The sequence below is a fragment of the Emiliania huxleyi genome, assembly GCF_000372725.1.
Source record: "Emiliania huxleyi CCMP1516 unplaced genomic scaffold EMIHUscaffold_96, whole genome shotgun sequence".
NCBI lineage: Eukaryota > Haptophyta > Isochrysidales > Noelaerhabdaceae > Emiliania > Emiliania huxleyi.
Window position 1 is genome coordinate 84,681 of NW_005194878.1, and position 19,892 is coordinate 104,572.

At 63.5% G+C, this 19,892-nt stretch overlaps 3 protein-coding genes across 3 annotated transcripts; 2 read left to right on the forward strand and 1 right to left on the reverse strand.

Annotated features, from left to right (window-relative positions):
- Window positions 1-10,125: 10,125 nt before the first annotated feature.
- Window positions 10,126-10,656, reverse strand: EMIHUDRAFT_221303 (hypothetical protein; the record flags this gene model as incomplete). The annotated part of the gene is made up of 1 exon (XM_005756584.1): window positions 10,126-10,656. One exon carries the CDS (start codon window positions 10,654-10,656, stop codon window positions 10,126-10,128), a length of 531 nt encoding a protein of 176 aa, XP_005756641.1.
- Window positions 10,657-16,695: 6,039 nt separating this feature from the next.
- Window positions 16,696-17,445, forward strand: EMIHUDRAFT_221308 (hypothetical protein; the record flags this gene model as incomplete). The annotated part of the gene is made up of 3 exons (XM_005756585.1): window positions 16,696-17,000; window positions 17,079-17,147; window positions 17,301-17,445. The coding sequence occupies 3 exons, from the start codon at window positions 16,696-16,698 to the stop codon at window positions 17,443-17,445; spliced, it is 519 nt and encodes a 172-aa protein (XP_005756642.1).
- A 604-nt stretch (window positions 17,446-18,049) lies between these two features.
- Window positions 18,050-19,537, forward strand: EMIHUDRAFT_107828 (hypothetical protein; the record flags this gene model as incomplete). Its single annotated transcript, XM_005756586.1, has 1 exon — window positions 18,050-19,537. The coding sequence occupies one exon, from the start codon at window positions 18,050-18,052 to the stop codon at window positions 19,535-19,537; it is 1,488 nt and encodes a 495-aa protein (XP_005756643.1).
- Between the last annotated feature and the right edge of the window lie 355 nt (window positions 19,538-19,892).

Below are 19,892 nucleotides of genomic sequence, written 5' to 3' on the forward strand. Positions count from 1 at the left end.
CGCGCGAGAGCGACGCCCTCCGCTCGAGATTTCGGTAAAGCGACGCCTCGCGCCTCGATTCGGTAAAGTACGTCGGCCGAAGGGTCGACCAGCGGCTCTCTCATCGACTTCTTGAGCACTTCGCTCCTATCTGGTCCGCTCCCTGCCCCGCCCCGCGAGCCACCCGCGTGCCACGCACCACTCTCTCGCGCCCACTCACCGTCGCGCTCACACCGCACGGCGCAGGAACATGCGGGCTTGCCTCCTGATCACGATCGCCTTGTACTCGTCGTCGGCAGCGCCGGCAAACAATACTCTGCCGGACGACCAGAACTCGCTGGCCAACAAAGCGGCGTCACTCCTCGCTCTTCCTGCACTTGCCCATCGAGTGCGCCCTTGTGCATGTACTCGAATGTGTGGTTCGGCAACTATTGCTACACCTCGAGCTATGACCCCTATGGTGACTATTGCAACGGTGGGGTATGCTCCGCTTCTTACTCTTCGTCGCCCTCTTCGTCGCCCTCTCCGTCGGCCTCTCCGTCGCCCTCTCCGTCGCCCTCTCCGTCGCCCTCTCCGTCGCCGACGCCCTCCGGCTCGAACGACGACGACGAAGACGACGGCAGTTGCCAGTGCTCCTCGGCTTACCCGAACTGTTTAGCCTACAACGCAGGCTATTGGTGTGTGGATGACGATTATGTCGAATGTCGCCAAACCGACAGCAGTTTTGAGTGCTCTACTACCAGCAACTTTGCGGCGATGTTCGTGACAGGCGCCATCGGGTACGGGGACGGCTGTGGCGAAATGTCCGGGGCAAACTGCGGCGAGAATCACCCCTCCGGGAAGGTCGGAAAGTTCGAATCTTCGTTGCCCTCTCCGTCGCCGCCCTCTCCGTCGCCGCCCTCTCCGTCGTCGACGCCCTCCGGCTCCAACGACGACGACGACGACGACATTGACCCAAGCGAGATTGATTGCTCTCGAGAACAGCTCAGACACGCATATGCCTTCAGAGTCTTCAGAGTCTCCGCATTCTTCGGGGGGGGGGGGGGGCTACGTCCGTGATCAGCGGCCATGATCACGCGTTCAGTACATGGTTGCGCATGTTCAATTTATACTATTCTGTTTTGTGTGCTGTGGGTTCGGCTTGTGCATTATAGAGGGGAGTCGTGAGAGCCTTGTCACTATTTCCTCTCCTCTCCCCATTGCTCGCCGCTGACAAACCCCGCGCCACCCTCGTCTCATCACATCGTCGGCGCTGATTTGCTTTGAGCCCCCCATGTGAACTCGGTGCGCCTGCAGGCTTCAGACGACCGCGACGCGCGGAGCATGATCGACGAGCGCGCCGATCTGGCCAGCACGCTCGAGAAGGCGGCGCGCCGCAGCGACGGCGTCTCCGTCGTCAGCTGCTCGAGGCCGATGGCCAAGAGCCGCATGACGAGCAGTGGCAAGTTTAGTCCCAAGTCGAGCGGCGAGAGCACGGAGCTTGGCACGCAGATTCGTGGACGTGGTTCCTAGGGTTTGTCAACGTTAAGAGCTGAACAGTGTTGCTAGTGTTAACAGGAACAACAGATCAACAGTGGGGCTCCCCAACAACAGCAGCTAACGTTCGGCCGGCTGAACAACAATAAGGAAGGCCTGGCAGTGACCCACGACGATCTCCAGCGTCCAGTGCGGGTAATACCCGAAATACCCGGGAAAACCAGGTATTTTCGGGTTTTACCCGGGTTTTTTGGCATTTTCTGCTTGCTGGCCGCTGAACAACAGTAACAACAGTAACAAACAGTAACAGCTTGGGCTGGGGAGAACACTTGAACAACGTTGAGGATTTCAGCCAACAATAGTGCAACTGTTAGGCCCAAAGTTAACGTTTGACAACCCTAGTGGTTCCCATCCGAGACCTATATCTGACTATAGCCGACGGCAGATGGAGGGGTAGGCGAGTGCATATACGTGTGTGAAGGGAAAGCTGGTTGACAGACAGACGCTTTATTGAAAACTTGGGCCGGTACCACCACAGTACTGTGGTTCACCAGAATTTAGACACACTCATCTCTCATGCCGCATGCACATCACTCATGAGGGGGGCCGGGGCCAATGGCCCCACACGCAAAACACATAACCCCAACTATATCGATTCGTTCAACTGTATCGGCACCTGTATCAGTGCGTATCCACACCTGTATGCTCTGCCGCGCCTGGGAAGCATGCGCGGATGTGGGGCATCTCACCCCGATCAGAGGACATGGACATGTGCCATGCACACCAGGCCGTTGGCCCCCCTATGCACATGCGCGCATGGATGTCCATGCGCGCACTTCAGTTGCATTTCAACTGCATGGACGTCCATGCGCGCACTTCAGTTGCATTTCAACTGGTAGGAGACGCTTGCGGGAAGAGTGGTGTTTGAGCTGCGACCTCCTCCAAGAAGCCTGCTGACGAGGCCACGCGCTGTCCTCACCGAGTGCGCGCACGGCTCTGCGCTGGGTTGCTGCTTGCAATTCGAGCCGTCCCAAGGAGCGACCATGTACGGGCGACGGCCTGCGATGCCGTAGGCGGTACTCGAGAAGGTCGAGCGCTCGTGCACAAAGAGCTCTGAGCAGCTTGCCAGCAAGAGCATGTCCACGAGCGCCGCCATGCGAGAGCCAAAGCTTTGGCCGGCTCCAGAGCGGTTGCCCTGCGGCTCGCTCGCGATTACCTCCAAGCCACGCTGCTCGAAGAAGGTCCGTGCCCGCCGCCGCGCTAGCTCGGTGTCGGCCGCGATGAAGACGGGCGGCCGCGCCACGGTCGACCTGGCCACTGTGGCCATCGTGCAGTCGAGAAGCCGGCGCTGGGCGGTCCAACTGCTGTGCACGTGTCCTTTGTTCAATGCTGTGGTCCGCAAGTGCACGCCTACCATTGGTCGCCCGTGGCGACTGAGCAGTTCTTTGGTGATCCGAACGACAGCCTCCGATGGCTGAAGCAGTGCGCAAAACAGTTGTCTGAATGCGTCGTCGTCGTACCAGCCAGCAAGCTTTGCACGGAGGTGCGGATTGACATGGACGAGGAGCGGGATGAAGCTCTGGTACAGCCCGCGCAGCTCGACGACGGACGCGTTCCATGAAGTCGGGTCCTCTGTTGCCAGCTTTCGGATTGTGTCGCGAGCCCGCATGTCGAGCGCCATCACATCGCCACGCCGCTGCTTCGCCAAGAGCTGCGGAGCGTGCCGTGCGTCCCAGGCCTGCCACCTGCGACCCGGCAACGAGAAGAGCTCGTGCCACGGCGGCATGCCCAGCCTACCCTCGGGATCGGCCGCGGAGAAGAGGAAGTCTTCATATGAAGTCCAGTCGATAAACGCAGCGCGGTCAGTTGCGAGCGCCAGCAGGAGGCAGGAAAGCAGACCATGCATATTGTTGCCGAGCCCTGTGCCTTGCGAGAAGTGACAAACGACGGCCCCGCGACTGCTCAGGTTTGAGTCTGCTGCAGCCTGCCGTCGCACGAACTGTTCGACCGCACCGCGAAAGCCGGCGCTTGGCGTCAGGGCGCACACTCTGGAGAGAGCACATGAGATCCGTGGCGTGGCGGCGGCGAACAAGGGCTGCCGGAAGATCAGGGAACCGAGCCCAAGCAGGAGCGCAGCGGCGAGCTGCAAGGACCGGCCGCGTGGGAAGAGCGTCGGTAGCATGATGCGGCTCAGCATTATCTTTTCTTGACTCAGGGCCGAGGGCCCAACAAGGAGAATCGTGCTTTTGGGGTTGGGTTGGGTGTTGGGTTGGTTGGGGGTTGGGTTGTTCCGCTAAGGTTGGGTCGTCGGCGCGAAGGGTGAGGTCTCGACCGCCGCCGCTCACGCCAGCGGACGGCCACCATCGGTGTTTTTGGCTTCGCCACCGTCCAAAGCGTGCGCAATGCGCTCGCCGGCATCGAGCGAGCACGCCTGTCCGACGAGCGGCTTGCTGTGTGGACGCCTTCTTGTGGCTCTCGCCGAGAGCGTTTTGCGGCCCGGCGGGTGGGAGAATATGTGTCGTCTGATGTGTCACTGTGTGCGTCCACATCGATGTGGATAACAAGCACGGTCGATCCGTGAAAGCGATACACTCGTTCCTATCACATATTCTCAGTCTCGGCACCGTTATCGCTTGCTTAGAATTTTACAGCTTGCTTAGAAAGAAAGAAAGAAAACAGACAACCCAAGGGAGGGATGGGAGGACGGCACGCCGCCACCACACAGGGATTTTAAGGAGAGGTGTGTGATGCGCTAGCCGTCGCCCACCCTAGGGAGTCTGCCTCTTCCTATCTCTCTTCGCAGTCTCTCGCCGCTTCTCGCTGCAGCCTTCATGCCACCTCGCGGTCGTCCCACTCTCGTCGCGCAGGCGAGGCCTAGCGGAGAGGCCTGTAAATTTCTTTTTACTCGGGGACCCAAAGGAGCTCCGCGGAGCCGCCAGGCGCCCACCCCGGCGATTCGCTCGCTACGCGTCGCTCACCGCCGGGGCGGGCGCCTGGCGTCGCAAAAATTCTTTTCCTCGCGATGTCCACGCCGCCGCGCCGCCGCTCGCGCCGCCTCGCCACCGCCGCCGCCGCCCCCTCGCCAGACACGCCGCCGCCCGCCCGCCTCCTCGACCTACCCACGGACCTCCTCGTGCGCGTCGTCTCTCGCTGCGACCCCGTCGACATCGCTCGCGTCGCGGCCGTCTCCCTCCTCTTCCACGCCTCGCTTGCGCTGGAGGGCATCCGCTTGTGGGCGCAAGAGCGCGGCTTCGAGCTGCCGGCGCAGCCGGAGGGCGAGGGCTGCGCCGTGCGGTGGCTGTGCTATTCTGCGCTGCTGCGCGAGTCCAACCCGCCGGCGAGGGCTGCGGCAGGCATGCGGCACAGCCTCTTCATCGACGGCGAGGGGCGGCTCTTGTCATGCGGCTCGTCCAACGACCCAGGGCTGCTCGGTCACGGCGAGGGCGTGACGCGGCTCAACACACCGACCCGCCTCCCTTCCCCGCTGGGCGGCGAGCGTGCCGTGAGCGTGTCGGCTGGAGATGTGCACAGCCTTGCCCTCGCCGCCGACGGGGCCGTCTGGAGCTGGGGCAGTGGACACTCTGGCCGGCTGGGCCACGGCGATGGGCAGGAGCAGCTGCTGCCCAAGAAGGTCGAGGCCTTTACCGGGCAGCGCGTCGTCGCTGTCTCGGCTGGAGATCACCACAGCCTCGCCCTCGCCGCTGACGGCGCCCTCTGGAGCTGGGGCTATGGATACTTTGGCCGGTTGGGCCACGGCGACGAGCAGAACCAGCTGCTGCCCAAGAAGGTCGAGGCCTTGGCTGACCAGCGCATCGTCGCTGTGTCGGCTGGAACATACCACAGCCTCGCCATCACCGTCGACGGCGCTGTCTGGAGCTGGGGCGGTGGAGGCTATGGCAAGTTGGGCCACGGCGACCAGCAGAACCAGCTGCTGCCGAAGAAGGTCGAGGCCTTGGCGGGGCAGCGGGCCATCGCTGTGTCGGCTGGAAGCGACCACAGCCTCTCCCTCACCGCCGACGGCGCCCTCTGGAGCTGGGGCAGTGGCTCCTTTGGCCGGCTGGGCCACGGCGACGAGCAAGCCCAGCTGCTGCCGAAGAAGATCGAGGCCTTGGCTGGCCAGCGCGTCGTCGCTGTCGCGCCTGGATACTTCCACAGCCTCACCCTCACCGCTGACGGCGCCCTCTGGAGCTGGGGCTGGGGATGGCAAGGCAAGCTGGGCCACGGCGACCTGCAGAGCCAGCTGCAGCCCAAGAAGATCGAGGCCTTGGCGGGCCAGAGTGTCATCGCCGTGTCGGCGGGAACATACCACAGCCTCGCCATCACCGTCGACGGCGCCGTCTTTACCTGGGGCGCGGGCGAGAGCGGCGGCCTGGGCCACGGAGAGGACCTGTCGAACCAGCTGCTGCCCAAGAAGATCGAGGCGGGGGGCAGTGACGAGTGAGTTGGCGGGGTTGTCTGTGCGCCAGCTGTGCGCCCGCTATTCTTACGTTTTGGATGCCTCCACCGCCGCCGCCTCCTTTTCTTTTTCGCAAAATTCTTTTCTGACTGCTGGAGAGTCCGCGTGTGAAAACTTGTCGCGATGCAAGTGCCACGAAGCGCTGTTTCCTGCTCTCAGCTCACCACCTCGCCTTCCCTGCCGCTCTCCTGGCCCAGGCCCATCAGTAGCACGTCTGAGCCGCCCCGAACCGCACTTATCTCGGGTCTGCAAGCTCACACTGGCTGGTGATGCCTCGGAGAGGGCTCCAGATTGTCTCCGGTGGACCCCATCCGAGGCGATTGCGAGGGCATTCCGGAGGTCATCATCGGCGCCATCGACCGTGATATGTCTCGTCCCGCAGCCCTCATGCACCGAACGGATGCATGCAGTCATAATATGTAGGCCTTATCTCCCGAAGTTTTGAGCAATAGCCGCAAACAACGCTTTTTGGCACTGTCTCGCATCGCGACAAGGTCACACGCGGACTCTCCAGCCTCTCAGCTCACCACCTCGCCTTCTCTGTCGCCCTCCTGGCCCAGGCCCATCAGTAGCACGTCTGAGCCGTCCCAGACCGCACTTACCTTGGGTCTGCAAGCTCACACGGGCTCACAACTACCCACACACGGGCCCTCACACGCCCATTACAGATCACAGACGCCGCCGGCACGCACTCGCACTTCACACATGCTCAAACACAGCCCCACCAAAGCACAGCCCTGCTCAGAGCAGTCATGGACCGCCCTTTGGGAGCCGTGGAAGCCCCACAGCTGCTGCTCCTCTCGGCTCCTTTCAGTGCGTGTCGTGCACCCCCACGACAGCACGCCGACGGCAAGCTTTGACGCCCGTCTGGTGGACCTGCTGCGGCCACAGCCGCCCCGCACATGCAGCTCACACCACGGCTCGACATCGGGGCCGCTCATCCCGGTCGTGGCGGCGTGTGTGAAGGATGCGCGGCCGAGCCGCTGGCTGGCGCCGCTTGAACGTCCGAGATGGCCGCAGCACAGGCCACGCGTCGCGCCGCCGGTCAAACCCAGCCGGTTGGCGGTCGAGTCGGTCGAGCTGGCGGGGCCGGCGAAGAGTTTAGGGTCGGGGACCACGCACCTGGCCGACGCGGGGCGGCCAAAGTCGAAAACGAGGACTGCCAACGAGCTGCAGGGCGGCTTTGCTTGGGGCTCTCACAGTGTGTGCTGTGAGTGCCCCTGTGTGAAGAGTGCGTAAGGGGTTGTTCACAATCTGCTCTGCGATGGCCGTGTGAAGAACGACTGAGATGCGCTGCTTCTGCAGCCCCAGCCAGCTCTTGGTGGTCCAAGTCACCTCATCGAGGTACTGGGCCCGCGTCAACTTGTTCTGCAGCACGTTCGCCGCCCCCCAGAGGATCTCGCCGACCCCCTTCCCAAATGTGCGAGGAAAAGAATTTAAAATGCCTCAGACGACCTAGGAGACGGGCCTCGACGTGTCTCGCACCCATCCGACCGGCCCGCACCGACTCTGTTGGGCGTCTTACATCGCAGCCACCTGAAGTAGGTGATCAGTTTTGGCTGGCTCGGCAACACCCCGACAACCCGTGGATGAGTGCCTTCAACCGGTGAGCGCAAGCACGTCGCCCTATACTTCCCTCTAGACCCTGGCGCATTTGCAGGTCAACTCGTTGAAGCGCCGCGCTCGCCCCCCACCCCCCTCTCCCCACACACGCACCCAACGAATTAAACGCTTACCACGCCGGCACGTTCTCACCCACCATCCTCGCCCCGCCGCAGGTTTAACGAGCTCGATCTCGACGCGAAGGCGGACTACAAGAACCTCTTGACGCCGGCGGGCGCGTCGAGGGCACGATGGACTTTTTTGCAAAGGGGCGTTTGTTCGACGGGGAGATTACCTTGTTCCCGTGGACTAAGTTCTTGAAGTGGAGGCCAGGCTGGCGGTAACCCGCAGGATGTGGCAGGAAGGGCTTGGCGCACATCGCACACGCATGTTGGGTACATGTGATCTGTGATCTGTGAGGGTCCGCCCGCAGGCGCATTTTGTATACCGAGGCGGTGCCCGGTGCCGAACCTGTCGGACCTTAAGACAGCGTTGTAGATCCCTGGGCGAGGGTGGTGGAGAGGGCGGTCCGTCGGCGCCAAACCACCTCCCTGGTGTGCGGAAGCGGCGGGGTGGACGTGGGGCGGGCGGGTGGGGGGAGGTTGGCCCAGGCCCCAATTTTATCGAATTTATTGCAAAATCTGCAGGCGCGGAGCGCCTGCAAAATTTTTGAAGAAATTTGCAGTCGGGCCTGATTTTCATCAAGATCTTTCAAATTTGCGGTGTGGAGTTTTGGGGGGTCGGGGTGGGTTAGGGTTAGGGTTATTAGGGTTAGAGGGTTAGGGTTAGGGTTAGGGTTAGGGTTAGGGTTGGGTTAAGGCTAATGTTAGTCTTGTTGTGTCTGTATATGCCAGCGTTGCAGGGTTCTGCGCTGGGATCTGGCCCCAGCGCCGACGACTAAGACTCAGCCCCGCACGCCGACCTAGGGTTAGGGTTAGGGTTAGGATTAGGGTTAGGGTTAGGGTTAGGGTTGGGGTTGGGGTTAGTCTTGTTGTGTCTGTATGCCAGCGTTGCAGAGTTCTGCGCTGGGATCTGGCCCAGCGCCGACAGGTAAGACTCAGCATCGCACGCTGACCCCACCAAATGCCGCCTCAGGGCGCCAGCCACCTCTTACACGCGGCCGGCGCCCTCTCGCGGCAAAAGGGTCGAGCGAGCGGGCAGAGTCGCGCGGTGTGTCTGCGCACCCGCGTGCCGATGTGGGCGGCACACGCAACCGAGTCAGAGAGGCCCTGTCACGCCGTCAGTAGCGTTCCACACTCCACCCACGCCACCAAATGCCGCCTGGCGCCAGCCTCCTCTCCCAGCAAGACGCCCCGGGGCACGACGAGCGCGGTGCCGCGTATAGTCTCCCGTTTCCGGTTGCCTCTACCGGGCTCGGCGGACCGGGCAGCGCGCGATGAGAGCATTGCGCCGGCCAAGGCATCGTCGCGGGCCCGTCGTGCGCTCAACCTGGCCAAGAAGAAGGAGGACAACTAGGCACCAGACAACTAGGCGCCTGAGACGGGTCTTCGAGCAGGAACGCAGGCCGTTCATGCTCGCCATCAAAGAGCTGCGTCATCCGGCGGCCGCCTGCGCTAGAAGTGATCGGCGCCAGAGCCGGCGAGCCGGGAGGTGCGCGCGGTCGGTCGCGGGAGAGCGCAATGCGATGGCCTGAGCGAGGACGGCTGTGCGCCCGCGCTTAAGCCGTGTCTGGGGAGGTGGACGCGTCCAGTTGAGTGGTGGGATGTCGCGTGTGGGTGTTCGCCGCCTATATGCTCTATCCTGCGGCAAGCCGGCAAGACGGACACCTTGTGACGGTGCCCTGGCAAAATCGTCCCGATTTCGATGCGCGATTTAGCTAAGTCCCAGAGCCGTTTACGCATGAGCGGGCCCCCTCACCAGCCTAGGGCTCGCGCTTCTGGCCCGAGGTGTCGCCGCTGCCTCCCGCGCCCTCCGGCGCCTGCTGCTACTGCCGGTCGGCCGGTCGGGTCCGCGCGACGGCTCCATCCTCGAGACGTAGCGGTCGCTGAGCGCTTTCTCGACCGCTACGTCTTCCAGTGCACCCACCCACCGCGACCCTCGAACCTGCGCTGCGCGGCGCAGTTGCTGCCGAGCGAGACGCCCCCGCCCGCGGAGGGGCGGCATCACCTGACGCTACCGCATGGCCGAGCAGCGAGCAGTGTGTGCCGCAGTGCCCGTCCGGGCCCTCTTGCAGCTGCCTCTATTGGGCGTAAACCGCGGATATAAGGGTCTATACGGAGGTGGGTGGCCTCTTAGAGGTATTGGAGCCGCTGGCACCGCGCTGGGCGCCGCGGATGCACGTACGAACGAACATTATGAAATCGGGACGATTTTGACCCAAAAATCACACAAGGTGCGCGTGTTTTGACAATCAAAATCTACCTCAAAATTTGCGGCCGCCCCTCGAAATTTGCTGATCAAAATTTGCGGTGGCCCGGATCGAAACCTGTGCTTTGGCCAACTCCCCCACACGCCACAGGTCATCATCGAGGCCGTCTTTACTCGCTAAGCTCCCTCTCGAAAAACGTCACTGAGCGGGGAGTTAACCCGGGGACAGCGGGTGGGGATTTTAGACCCCGGGCACGTTCACGGCACGCGCAGCGCCGTGCTCGCTACTCCAGATCGCGAAGCATCTGGTCCCGCTCCGCCTGATTCTCGCTCTGGATGACCCCGCTCCCAGCCGCGCTCTCCATGTCCTCAATCCGCAAACCGCGCCGCTCTGGCTCGACGTCGATCTCGTACACGACGTTGTTGTCCCACAGGAACTGCTTGAGCTCCTTCTCCAGGCGCCACGCGGCCTCGAGGTCGCCCGCCTCAGCGGCTGCCTGCAGGCGCTGCCGGATCCGCTCAGCCTCCACCGTCGGGTCCTGCTCTTCGCGCCCAAAGAGGCTCGGCAGCGACATCCTCGGCTTGTTTGGCACCGTCGCGTCGTTCTCGATGAAGACGGTGTCGAACACGCTGCGGCCCACCAGCCCGACCACGGCGAGAGCGCTCAGCGAGTACGCTGCATCGCCGATGGCATCCGCCCGCGGAGCCGCCATCCTCCTCGCGGTCTGCCGGGCGGCGGCCGGGCATGCGCAGGGCGAGGCCGCGGGCTGCATGACGAGGCCGCTGGCGTAGCCAGAGTACGCCAGGAGGTACATTCACGTAGATTTACGGGCAGCGAGCAGCAGCAGCACCGCGGCGAGCAGCAGCACCCACTCCTGCTATTCACATAAACGCACAACCAGTGATTCTGTTGGCGCTCTAGGGCAACCGTCGCCGACAGGCCCGGACCCTGCGCGCCAGGTCGAAGACTGGCGAAGACTGGGCCATGTGCGGCCGCGCGAGGCGGTCGAGAGCCCAGCCGGAGGCCCCAGGAGGCCAAGCGAGCCCGGCCCGGCCGAATTCAGACTCGTCGCTCAGCCAGGTGGCCGGCGCCTGCATCTCGCAAGTTGGGCGCTGGGGCGCCGTGCCCGCTTTTGGAAAAAGCTGGATGCTGTTCCGCGTCCTATTCATGAACGGCGTGGCCATCAACACGGTCGGCCTGGGGGGCGGCGGCGGCGCGGGCGTGCGCCGAAAGAGGCCTGCCGGAGCACACTCTGTGCGGGCGCAGCAAACCATCAACCACGCCGAGCGCGGAACCACCTTTGAGTGGAGACGGTCGGGCCCCGACGGCAAAGACGGCACCGCGCCATACCACGAGGCGGACTCGCGCGCGCACCGTTTCAAGCGCGAGGTCGGCTTTGTGGCTTCAAACCAGGCCGAGTCGGAGATTCGCGAGGCGAAAGATTCGTGGGCAAAGACGCAAACCCGCTTTGTTGCTGTCGGTGCGAAACCTGTCGCGTGGGCCTCGCTCGCGCTGGAGGCGGCCGCAGATCGCGTTCATCGCGGGTTGGTGTGGCAGGACTAGTGTAAGAGGATTGGTTTCCCAAATTCTTTTCTTCCAAGTGCGCTTTGAAGGCGCTGGCCCAGCGTCTGCCGGAGAGGTTGGCTCTCCCCACTGTGGGGGGGCTACGAGATACCGGTGGGTCTGACCCACCGGATACTTCGTCTCTCCGGCGGACGCCATGGCAGCGGCTCGGGACGTTGACCAACATCAACGGCATTCCTCGAGGATGCGCATTGCGCGCGCACAATATATGCCGTTGTCACGCGTGTAGCCGCCATTTAGGCGTGTCGCTGCTAAAGGCTGCTTCCAACGGCCCTGTGCCACCAACGGCCCTGTGCCACCGCCCTCGCCTCCGCGCGTGCACGGCGCGCCACCACTACCCGCCCCTCCACCGACCCCGCCTCCTCTACCCACGCCACCGCCGCCTGCCCCTCCACCGACCTTGCCTCCGGCCACCCTCACGCCGTCGCCAACGCCGTCGCCACCACCACCATCCCTGTGTGTTTAGGCGCCGGCTGTGGCGTCCTCCGGCAACCCGCCGCCGGTGCCCCCCTTCGCGCGAGGCACGTAGTTCCGCGTGGCTGGTCGGCCGCCGACCCAAGGCGTGTGCGGACTTTTTTTAGGCGTCGGCGGCGCGGCTCCGCCGCCGCCGCCGCCCGCCGGCGCCTCGCTTCGCGCGGCGAGCCCACCGTGCCGGCCGTGCCGTCGTCGCGGCGGCGCGGCCGTGTTTTTTACCGCCCGAGGCACCGTAGTAGGTGTCGCTCTTCGTGGCTGGTCGGCCGCCGACCCAAGGCGTGTGCGGACTTTTTTTAGGCGTCGGCGCCGCGGCTCCGCCGCCGCCGCCGCCCGCCGGCGCCTCGCTTCGCGCGGCGAGCCCACCGTGCCGGGCGTGCCGTCGCGGCGGCGGCGCGGCCGTGTTTTTTACCGCCCGAGGCACCGTAGTAGGTGTCGCTCTTCGCGTGGCTGGTTCGCCGACCGAAGCGTGTGCGGACTTTTTTTAGGCGTCGGCGGCGCGGCTCCGCCGCCGCCGCCGCCCGCCGGCGCCTCGCTTCGCGCGGCGAGTCCGCCGTGCCGGCCGTGCCGTCGAGGCGGCGGTGCGGCCGGGTTTTCCCGCCCGAGGCGTGGTTCTGCACTCGCTTTCTCCCGCTCGGCTCGGGCGCATCAAGGCGGTACCGGATTCGGCGCTGCCCCGGCGCTGTGCCGCCCGCTCCCCCAGCGCGCTACGCGTGGCGCGCCATGGGTGTGTGATGTGCTGCCGTGTGGCCCCAGCCGTTTTGTGTCTTTCGTGTCCCATGCGCCCCCGAGATGTCTCTCTCTGTGTGCGGGTGCCGATAGAGAGTGAGAGAGCGCGAGTCATATCATGAGGCAATGTTGCTGAAAAAAATGTCATTGCGTGTGCCAACAATGCCGAATCGGCACGCCAATCCGACTTCGACTCGAAACCCTCCACTCTCGCTGACCCTGATGGCCCGCGTTTGTCACTGGTGTGTGGTTGTGCGCGAGACCGTCACAACGCCGAGACGGCGCGAGAGCCGAGTGCTATGGCATTCTATCAGAAGAGGACGCGTCGCCAGGCAGATGTTCGGAATGGTCGGCGGTGTGCGTTGCCGCAGCCCAAGGGGCGATTGCTCTGCTCGCTCATGTGGTGAGACGCTCACAGCGTTGGTGTGACGGCTGCTATCACATACCGCGGTCGGAATTCGGAGAGTCCCTGCATCCGGATGCCGCGGGCGGTGCCCACGGCATGCGTTGCGGCCCTCCCGAGGCCCCCGAGGCTCCCGAGGCCCCCCCGCGCCCTCTCGCGGCCCTCCTGCAGCCCGGCGGGCCAGCGGCAAATCCGGCAGGTGAGTCGGCTCGCCGCCCGACCAGTCGGCTCCCACCGGGTGTGTCTCCTGGCCGGGGTTTTGGCACCTCCTAGTAATATATGAGAGATCCCCGGACCCAAGACGCACAAGCACAGACAGTCGAGAAGGGGGAGAGACAGCAACGACAGTCAGAAGTCAGCGCTGGGTCCCAGGAAGGCGAATGCGATGACAGCCTTGTTATTGGCCAGGGCTACACGCCATAAAAACGGTATGATATTGTGGAGTGCTCTCTGCTGCCGCGGCGCCCCTGTCGGTGCGAAGGCGCCCGGCGGCCGCGCGCTTGGTGCCCACGCCGACCGGCTGCTCTCGCGGCGCCGAGGCGTACCGCTCCGGTCACGTCTCGCGCGCTGCGAGGTGCCTTTTGGCATGTGAGCGCTGGAGACGCCAGGAAGCTCGCATGGAAAATTAGCGCGAGTCAGTTTTCTCGTTTTGCGAAGCAGCCTTTTACAAAATGAACTCGGGGGCACGGGACGCGGCACAAACGGGGCACAAACGCCAGGCTACAAAGACGGGGAGGCCGCAGCCTTTCCCAAGTGTAACCCCACACCCCATACCGGGGTGCGGGCGGGGAGGGGGGCAGTGCCCTCTGCTCTTGCCTTTGACCACGCTTCCTCTACACGGTCGAATTGCCCTCCAATGCTGCGCAAGCTGAGGCGCAAGAAGCAAGCGGCGGGCGTGGGTGCGTACCTGACCGGCCACTTTGACAGCGACACTGCCGCGCAACACGCCAGTGCGCTGCGATCGGCGGGCGTCACCGCCGACATGGCAGCCGAGCTCACGCTCGCAGAGATGCGCGAGCTGCTCCCGGGCGCGTCTGTTGGCGACCGTGTTCGCATTCTCAGGAGCCTACGCGACACGGCGCAGGCCGACGAGCGCCCAGCGCTGCCAAACACGCCCTCTTGGTGCTTGACGAGGCGCTATCTGACCAACGGCGAAAACGTGCGAGAGAAGAGCTACGCGTGGGCGGACTCGAACATCGTGACCTCTTCCCTGATCCTCGGCATGTCTGCTGCCGCTCTCCTCGACCCAATCGACTGCGACGATGCCGGCCCGGGCTGCGCCACGCTCAGGGCAGCCGACCTCATCGCCTGGATGCTGACGACGGTGCTGCTCACTCTGTCGACGCTCGGCTCGACCGTCACGACCGCGAGCCTAAACCTGCTCACCGACGAAGAGCTGCCCGGCTGGCTAGTCGCGAACTGGCACGTGCAGGTCATGCCGCTCGCGTTTTTCGTCATTGCCATGTCCTTTGCATTCCCGTTGGCGCTCTCGCTGCGCATGTGGGGCATTGCCGACTGCACGCCTGTCGCCGCTGCCCTCTCCGTCCTCGCGGGCACCATCGCAGCTGGCTACCACGCCGTGTGGCACCCACCGGCACGAGCGATTGCTGGTGTCTCGTGGCGCGACTGGTTCTCGTGGCCGCACGGTGCAAACTGGACCTACACCTTTGCGACGCCGCGCGCGCCGAGCGGCATCGGCGCTCCGAGACCGAGCGGCAAACTGAATGCCAATGGGGGAGTATTGATCTGACTTTAGACTCCGAAAAAAATGATAAATGTGGCGCTGTTCCTTCTTGGAGAGCACTTGGACATCTTCTTTCTTTTTTGGGCACGATTCCACACAAGAACCAGTACTCCTCCCTGCCGGTGCCGGCTACGGGCTAGGGCCGCTGCCAAGCACCCACTGGCGGCGTCCGCAGCTTCTCGATGAGGTCCCAGTACGCACCCTCATCGAGGTCACACTCCCACTCGTCGCCAGATCTCAGGCGGAACAGGTCCTGCCGATTGGAGCAGATTGCGCTGAAGAGGCACACCTCGAGGAAGAAGATGGAGTCTGTGGCGTAACCGTCCTCCCCGACGCAGTCGACTTGGCTATAACCCGAGCACTGTCCTAGCCTCGGCGAACCCTCAAACTCGAGGTCCTTCGGCGCCTTCGAGAAAATTATCCCCTTGCCGCCCTGCCCCGGCACGAGCCCCTTTGCAGCGCACACCTGCGCGGCCCGGAGCGCCGTGTTGTCACGAGCGGGCAGAGGCGATGAATGGTGGGGTGAAATGCGGGCGTGAGAGCGGGGCCGCCTGCCACTCAAAGTTGCGGCAGATGTTGTAGGGCAGCCGCGTCCCATAGAGAGACAGGATGTTGAGCGAGGCGGAGATGCACGCGCGTGCGTGACCGCCGTGCCCTCCCGCCGCGTGACAGTAGTGATCGATTGCTTCGTCAAAGCCCAGCAGCGCGGGCGCGGGCCCCTCGAAAGTCGGAAAGTGGTCCTGTCTTCCGAGGTCGCCGCCGTTGCCCTCATACCAGTTGGTTTGGCAGTGCTTGCCGAGCAACGTATCCATAAAATATGCCTGGGCGGACTGCCACGTTCCGGGCGAGTCCCGCTGCCACTCGAAGCACGACCCGGCGAGTCCCGTCCCGATCTTCCACTGCCGCCACGCCTGCGAGCCCCACATCCGTCGGAAGATGAAGCGCGGGTCGGCCAGGAGGCCCTGGCACTGGTCGCACTTTTCACATGGTGTGCGGTACCTGGGAGGCGGATTGCGCGGCGACGGGGGCAGTGGGCTCGGCGGTGGGCTTGGCAGCGGAGGCGGCGGCGGTCTGGGCGGCGGCGGAGGTCTGGGCGGCGGCGGCGGCGGTGACGGCGGTGGCGTGGGAGGAGCTGGGGGCGGCTGAGGCGGGGTGGGTGGCGAAGGAGGTGGCAGCCCGGGTGGGCGAGGTGGTGGCAACGGGGGCGCTGGCGGCGACGACGGAGGTATTCGGAGCTCCGGTGGCAACGGGTCAAAGAGGCTCTCCAATCGGCGGCCTATGGCATCCAGCGGAAACGGGAATCGCGCCGGCGTCTCCTCTGCTGCCATGAGCAGGGAGACCAGCGACAAGCCCACGGATAGCAGCAGGAAGCCGCGCGCGGCACTGCGGGCACGCCTCGCCTCGAGCAGAGAGGGCAGAGGCGGCCGGCCCTCGCCGGATGCCTCGGGCTGCTCCTCTCGTAGCCGGATGGCCTTCACGTTGCGCGCCAGCCGCCTCGCGTGCTGGACCTCAGCCTGGGTTCTGGAGTCCATGCGGGTTGCCTCGACCAGCGGCGGCCCCTCGGCAGCCAGGGCTCGGCTTGCGATGCCGTGCACGGAAGCTCGCGCCGCGAGTCAAGACTCGCGGCGGGCACTTGCGACAGTTCGGAAAAGTATTCCGGTACCGGGTGGGGCGGGGATGGTGGCGGCGTGCCGTTCTCCCATCCCTCCCTTGGTTGTCGGTTTTCTTTCTTTCTTTCTTGGCCGGCGCGATTTCTTTACGGGCAAGCGCGGTAGCGGCGTGCCGTCCTCATCCCTCCTTGGGTTGTCTTCTTGGAGCACTTGGAGCTTGTTCTTTCATTCTTTTTCGGGCAAGCGGAGTACCACAGCAGCCCTCGAGCTGTGTCCCCAGCACACGTCGCGTTTCGTGTCTTCCGACGTGCAATGCCGCTTCCCATCCTACTCGTGTTTCCAACGGTGGGCATTCTGTTCGCCGACATGGTCCACAACTTGAGCGTTTGCGTGCAGTTCAAGGGTGGCATGTCAAATTGGAGAGACCTGTTCGTTGGAGTTGCTGACGCGAAGTCGGATCTCGACCCGCACTACTCGTGGTTGTTTTCTAGGACTGGCACACGCGCCGCCCGAATCGACCACGGTATTGAAAGTTTCTACGCCTCACGGCCAGACTGGTTGCACGTGCGCGTTCTTCGTGATCCCGTCGAGCGGATGGCGAGCGGCTTTCTTGATTGGTGCGTCCGGCGGAGGAGCAACACTCACTGCCATGGACACTACGCACCTTCGTTCACCAATCTGAGCCATTTCGCCAGGCATCATATGGACACCAGATTCAATGGCCACTTCATACCTCAGAATACCGGCTGCAACACGTACAAACGGTTCAGTCGCCTCATTGTGTTTGGGAGCTCCGGGAACCTGACCCACTGTCCTCCTCCACCGAGCTTGCACACACAGGTCATCACCATCTGCCGTGCCGCAAACCTGAGCTTGCCTTTGTGCGAAAAGTATTTACCTGAGGATTCGACCGCAAGGCACAGAACCGACGCAAAGGGATTTTTGGCCTCTTTGGGAGAACAGGAACTGTCCGAGCTTGCGCAAATTGCAAAGAAAAAGTACGCCGCAGACATGTCATCGTATCTTGCAGCTGTGTGCGCACGAGTGTGGGCACGCGAGTGAAATGACACATGCGGCACAGTCGGACAGCAGCTCTCAGCTGCGACAGCTGTGTGTGCGTACAATTGTACGTACGCGAGGTCGACGCACACGCACACGCGCACGACGCTAACACGTAACAGTGTCAGTGAACGCTAAAACACAAACAAAAACAAACAAAATCTTAGACCCTCGGGCCAAACGGTACCACCTAAACACGCCAACAAACAAACAAATCTTAGACCCTCGGGCCGAATACCGCGCCCTCGATGCCTGACGGATCGCGATACGGCGGACGCAGTGTGTTGGTGTCGGTAGGCTATAGGCCAGAAATAATATGTTATGTTTAGACCCTCGGGCCGGACGGCGCCGCCTAGACAGGACATCTACATGTTGGACATGTACATGTACATGTCACAAGCAGAAGCACAAGAGTGCACACGAAGAGAACGCAAGAGTGCGAAGCTCAGAAAAAATTGCCTGACGACGCGCAGTATTTCTTCTCTCACGGCTCTCGTGCGTCCCCGTGTAGTGTTTGCGTTGAGCGGGGTGGGGTGCGCCCCAAGCCCACAGGCCCACGCTTTCCGCTCGTCTCCGAAGTGCGTCAACCTGGGAGAGTCCTGCGATCATGAAGCAGCCCCTGCTCGACGCTGAGAAGGAAGGCTCGCTCGGAGCCGAGTTCCTCGACATGGCTGGCACAGCCGTCCAGCTCTCCTCCACAAAGATTGTCCGAATTCTGCTCACCACCATCGACGCAGCGTTCCTCGGTCACCTCGGTACGAAGCAGTTGGCAGCAGTGGCGCTCTCGGCGCAGCTGCAGGGCGTCCCGTCTGCCGCGATCCAGTTCACCATCCAGGCCGTGACGACGCTAGCCTCCCAGGCTCGCGGCGCTGGCAACCGTCCGCTTGTCGGCGAATGGCTGCAGACTGCACTCATCGTGGCGGTGGTCGGCTCCATCCCGACGATGCTGCTCTTCTACAATGTCCATCGCGTCGTCGCTATCACGATGGCGGATAAGGAGGTGGTGGAGTACGCGCGGCTGTTCAGCGAGATGATGGCCTGGTCGCTGCTGCCTCAGTACCTCTACGTCGCCTTAACGTCTTGGTTCGCGACCATCGGCGTCATGATGCCCGCGACCTTTGCCACCTGCGTGACGGTGGTGGCAAACGCCCTCTTCAACTGGTTCTTCATCTACGGCTATGGCTCATTCGAGGGGCTGGGGTTCGTCGGCTCGCCGCTCGCCACCGTCGCCTCCTCTTACCTGCAGCTCCTCGTCTTCTGCGGCTACGCCGTTGTCATCAAGGGCTACCACAAAGAGTACTGGGCCGGGTGGAGCCGGAAGGCCGCCAGCTCCAGCCGCATTGTCACATTCCTGGAGCTTGGATTACCGACGGCCATGTCCGCTCTCGTCGATTGGGCGGCCGGCGCTCTGGCGGGCTCGTTCGCCGGCTTGGCTGGAGTGACGGTCGCTGCCGCCCAAAATGTGCTGACTGGACTCTTCGCTCTCTCCTACTCCACTGTCTCGGGCTTCTCGACTGCTACTCAGATTCGGCTCGCTCGCTACTTGGGCGAGGGGAAGCCGCAGGCCGCGAAACGCATCCTCGCGATTGGCTCAGCGACGATGCTGATCGGCGCCGTGCTCCTCTGCGCCGTCATCGCGGTGTACCACGACAGCGTGTGGAAGATTTGGACCTCGGATCCGGAATTGGTGGTGCTCTGCGACAAGGCCTTGTTTGCATTCATGGCTAGCGTCGTTATGTGCTACGTGCGATTCATGCTGACCGTGGTCAGCGTCTCGCTCGGCCCGAAGGAGGCGCGCGTCAACCTGATCGCGAACACTGTCGCCTCCTGGGGCATCTACATCCCGCTCGCCTATCTCATGCCGATCTCATGGGGCTGGGGCCTCTCCGGCTTCTGGTGGAGCGACTTTTATGGCGAGGTGTTCAAGGTTGCATGCCTTGGGTGGTGCGTGATGAATGTCGACTGGGAGCAGGCTGCTCGCGACGCGCAGGCCAAGGCTGCCGTGAGCAGAGGCGCGTCGCGGACTGAGTACAGCACTCTGAGCGACATCGGCGCGCGAGCCATGCCAAGTCTTCGAGCCAGCAAGGTGGCGTGAGGACCCCGCCTCTCTCGCTCTGAACTAGCGCGCGGCCCCATGGCCCATGCATGAGTGGGGGCTCGCAGAATTGGGTAACTGCCAACCGACAGTGGGCGGCGATTTGAGCATAAAACCGGGAGCGGGACCGGGGACGCCAGCTGCCTGCGAAGAGGTATCTCGAGGTTCTCGAGGTTGGCCACGCGTTGGGTAGGGCGACAAGCGCGAGGTATGTGTTGTGGCTAAGTACCAATTTTTCGCAGGAGCGTCACACACACAGGAACGTGGGATCGCATTCACGATGTCACAGGACGACTCGGGACCCCCCCCGCCCCCCTCCCCCCGCCCTCTCCCCCAACACACACACACACACCAC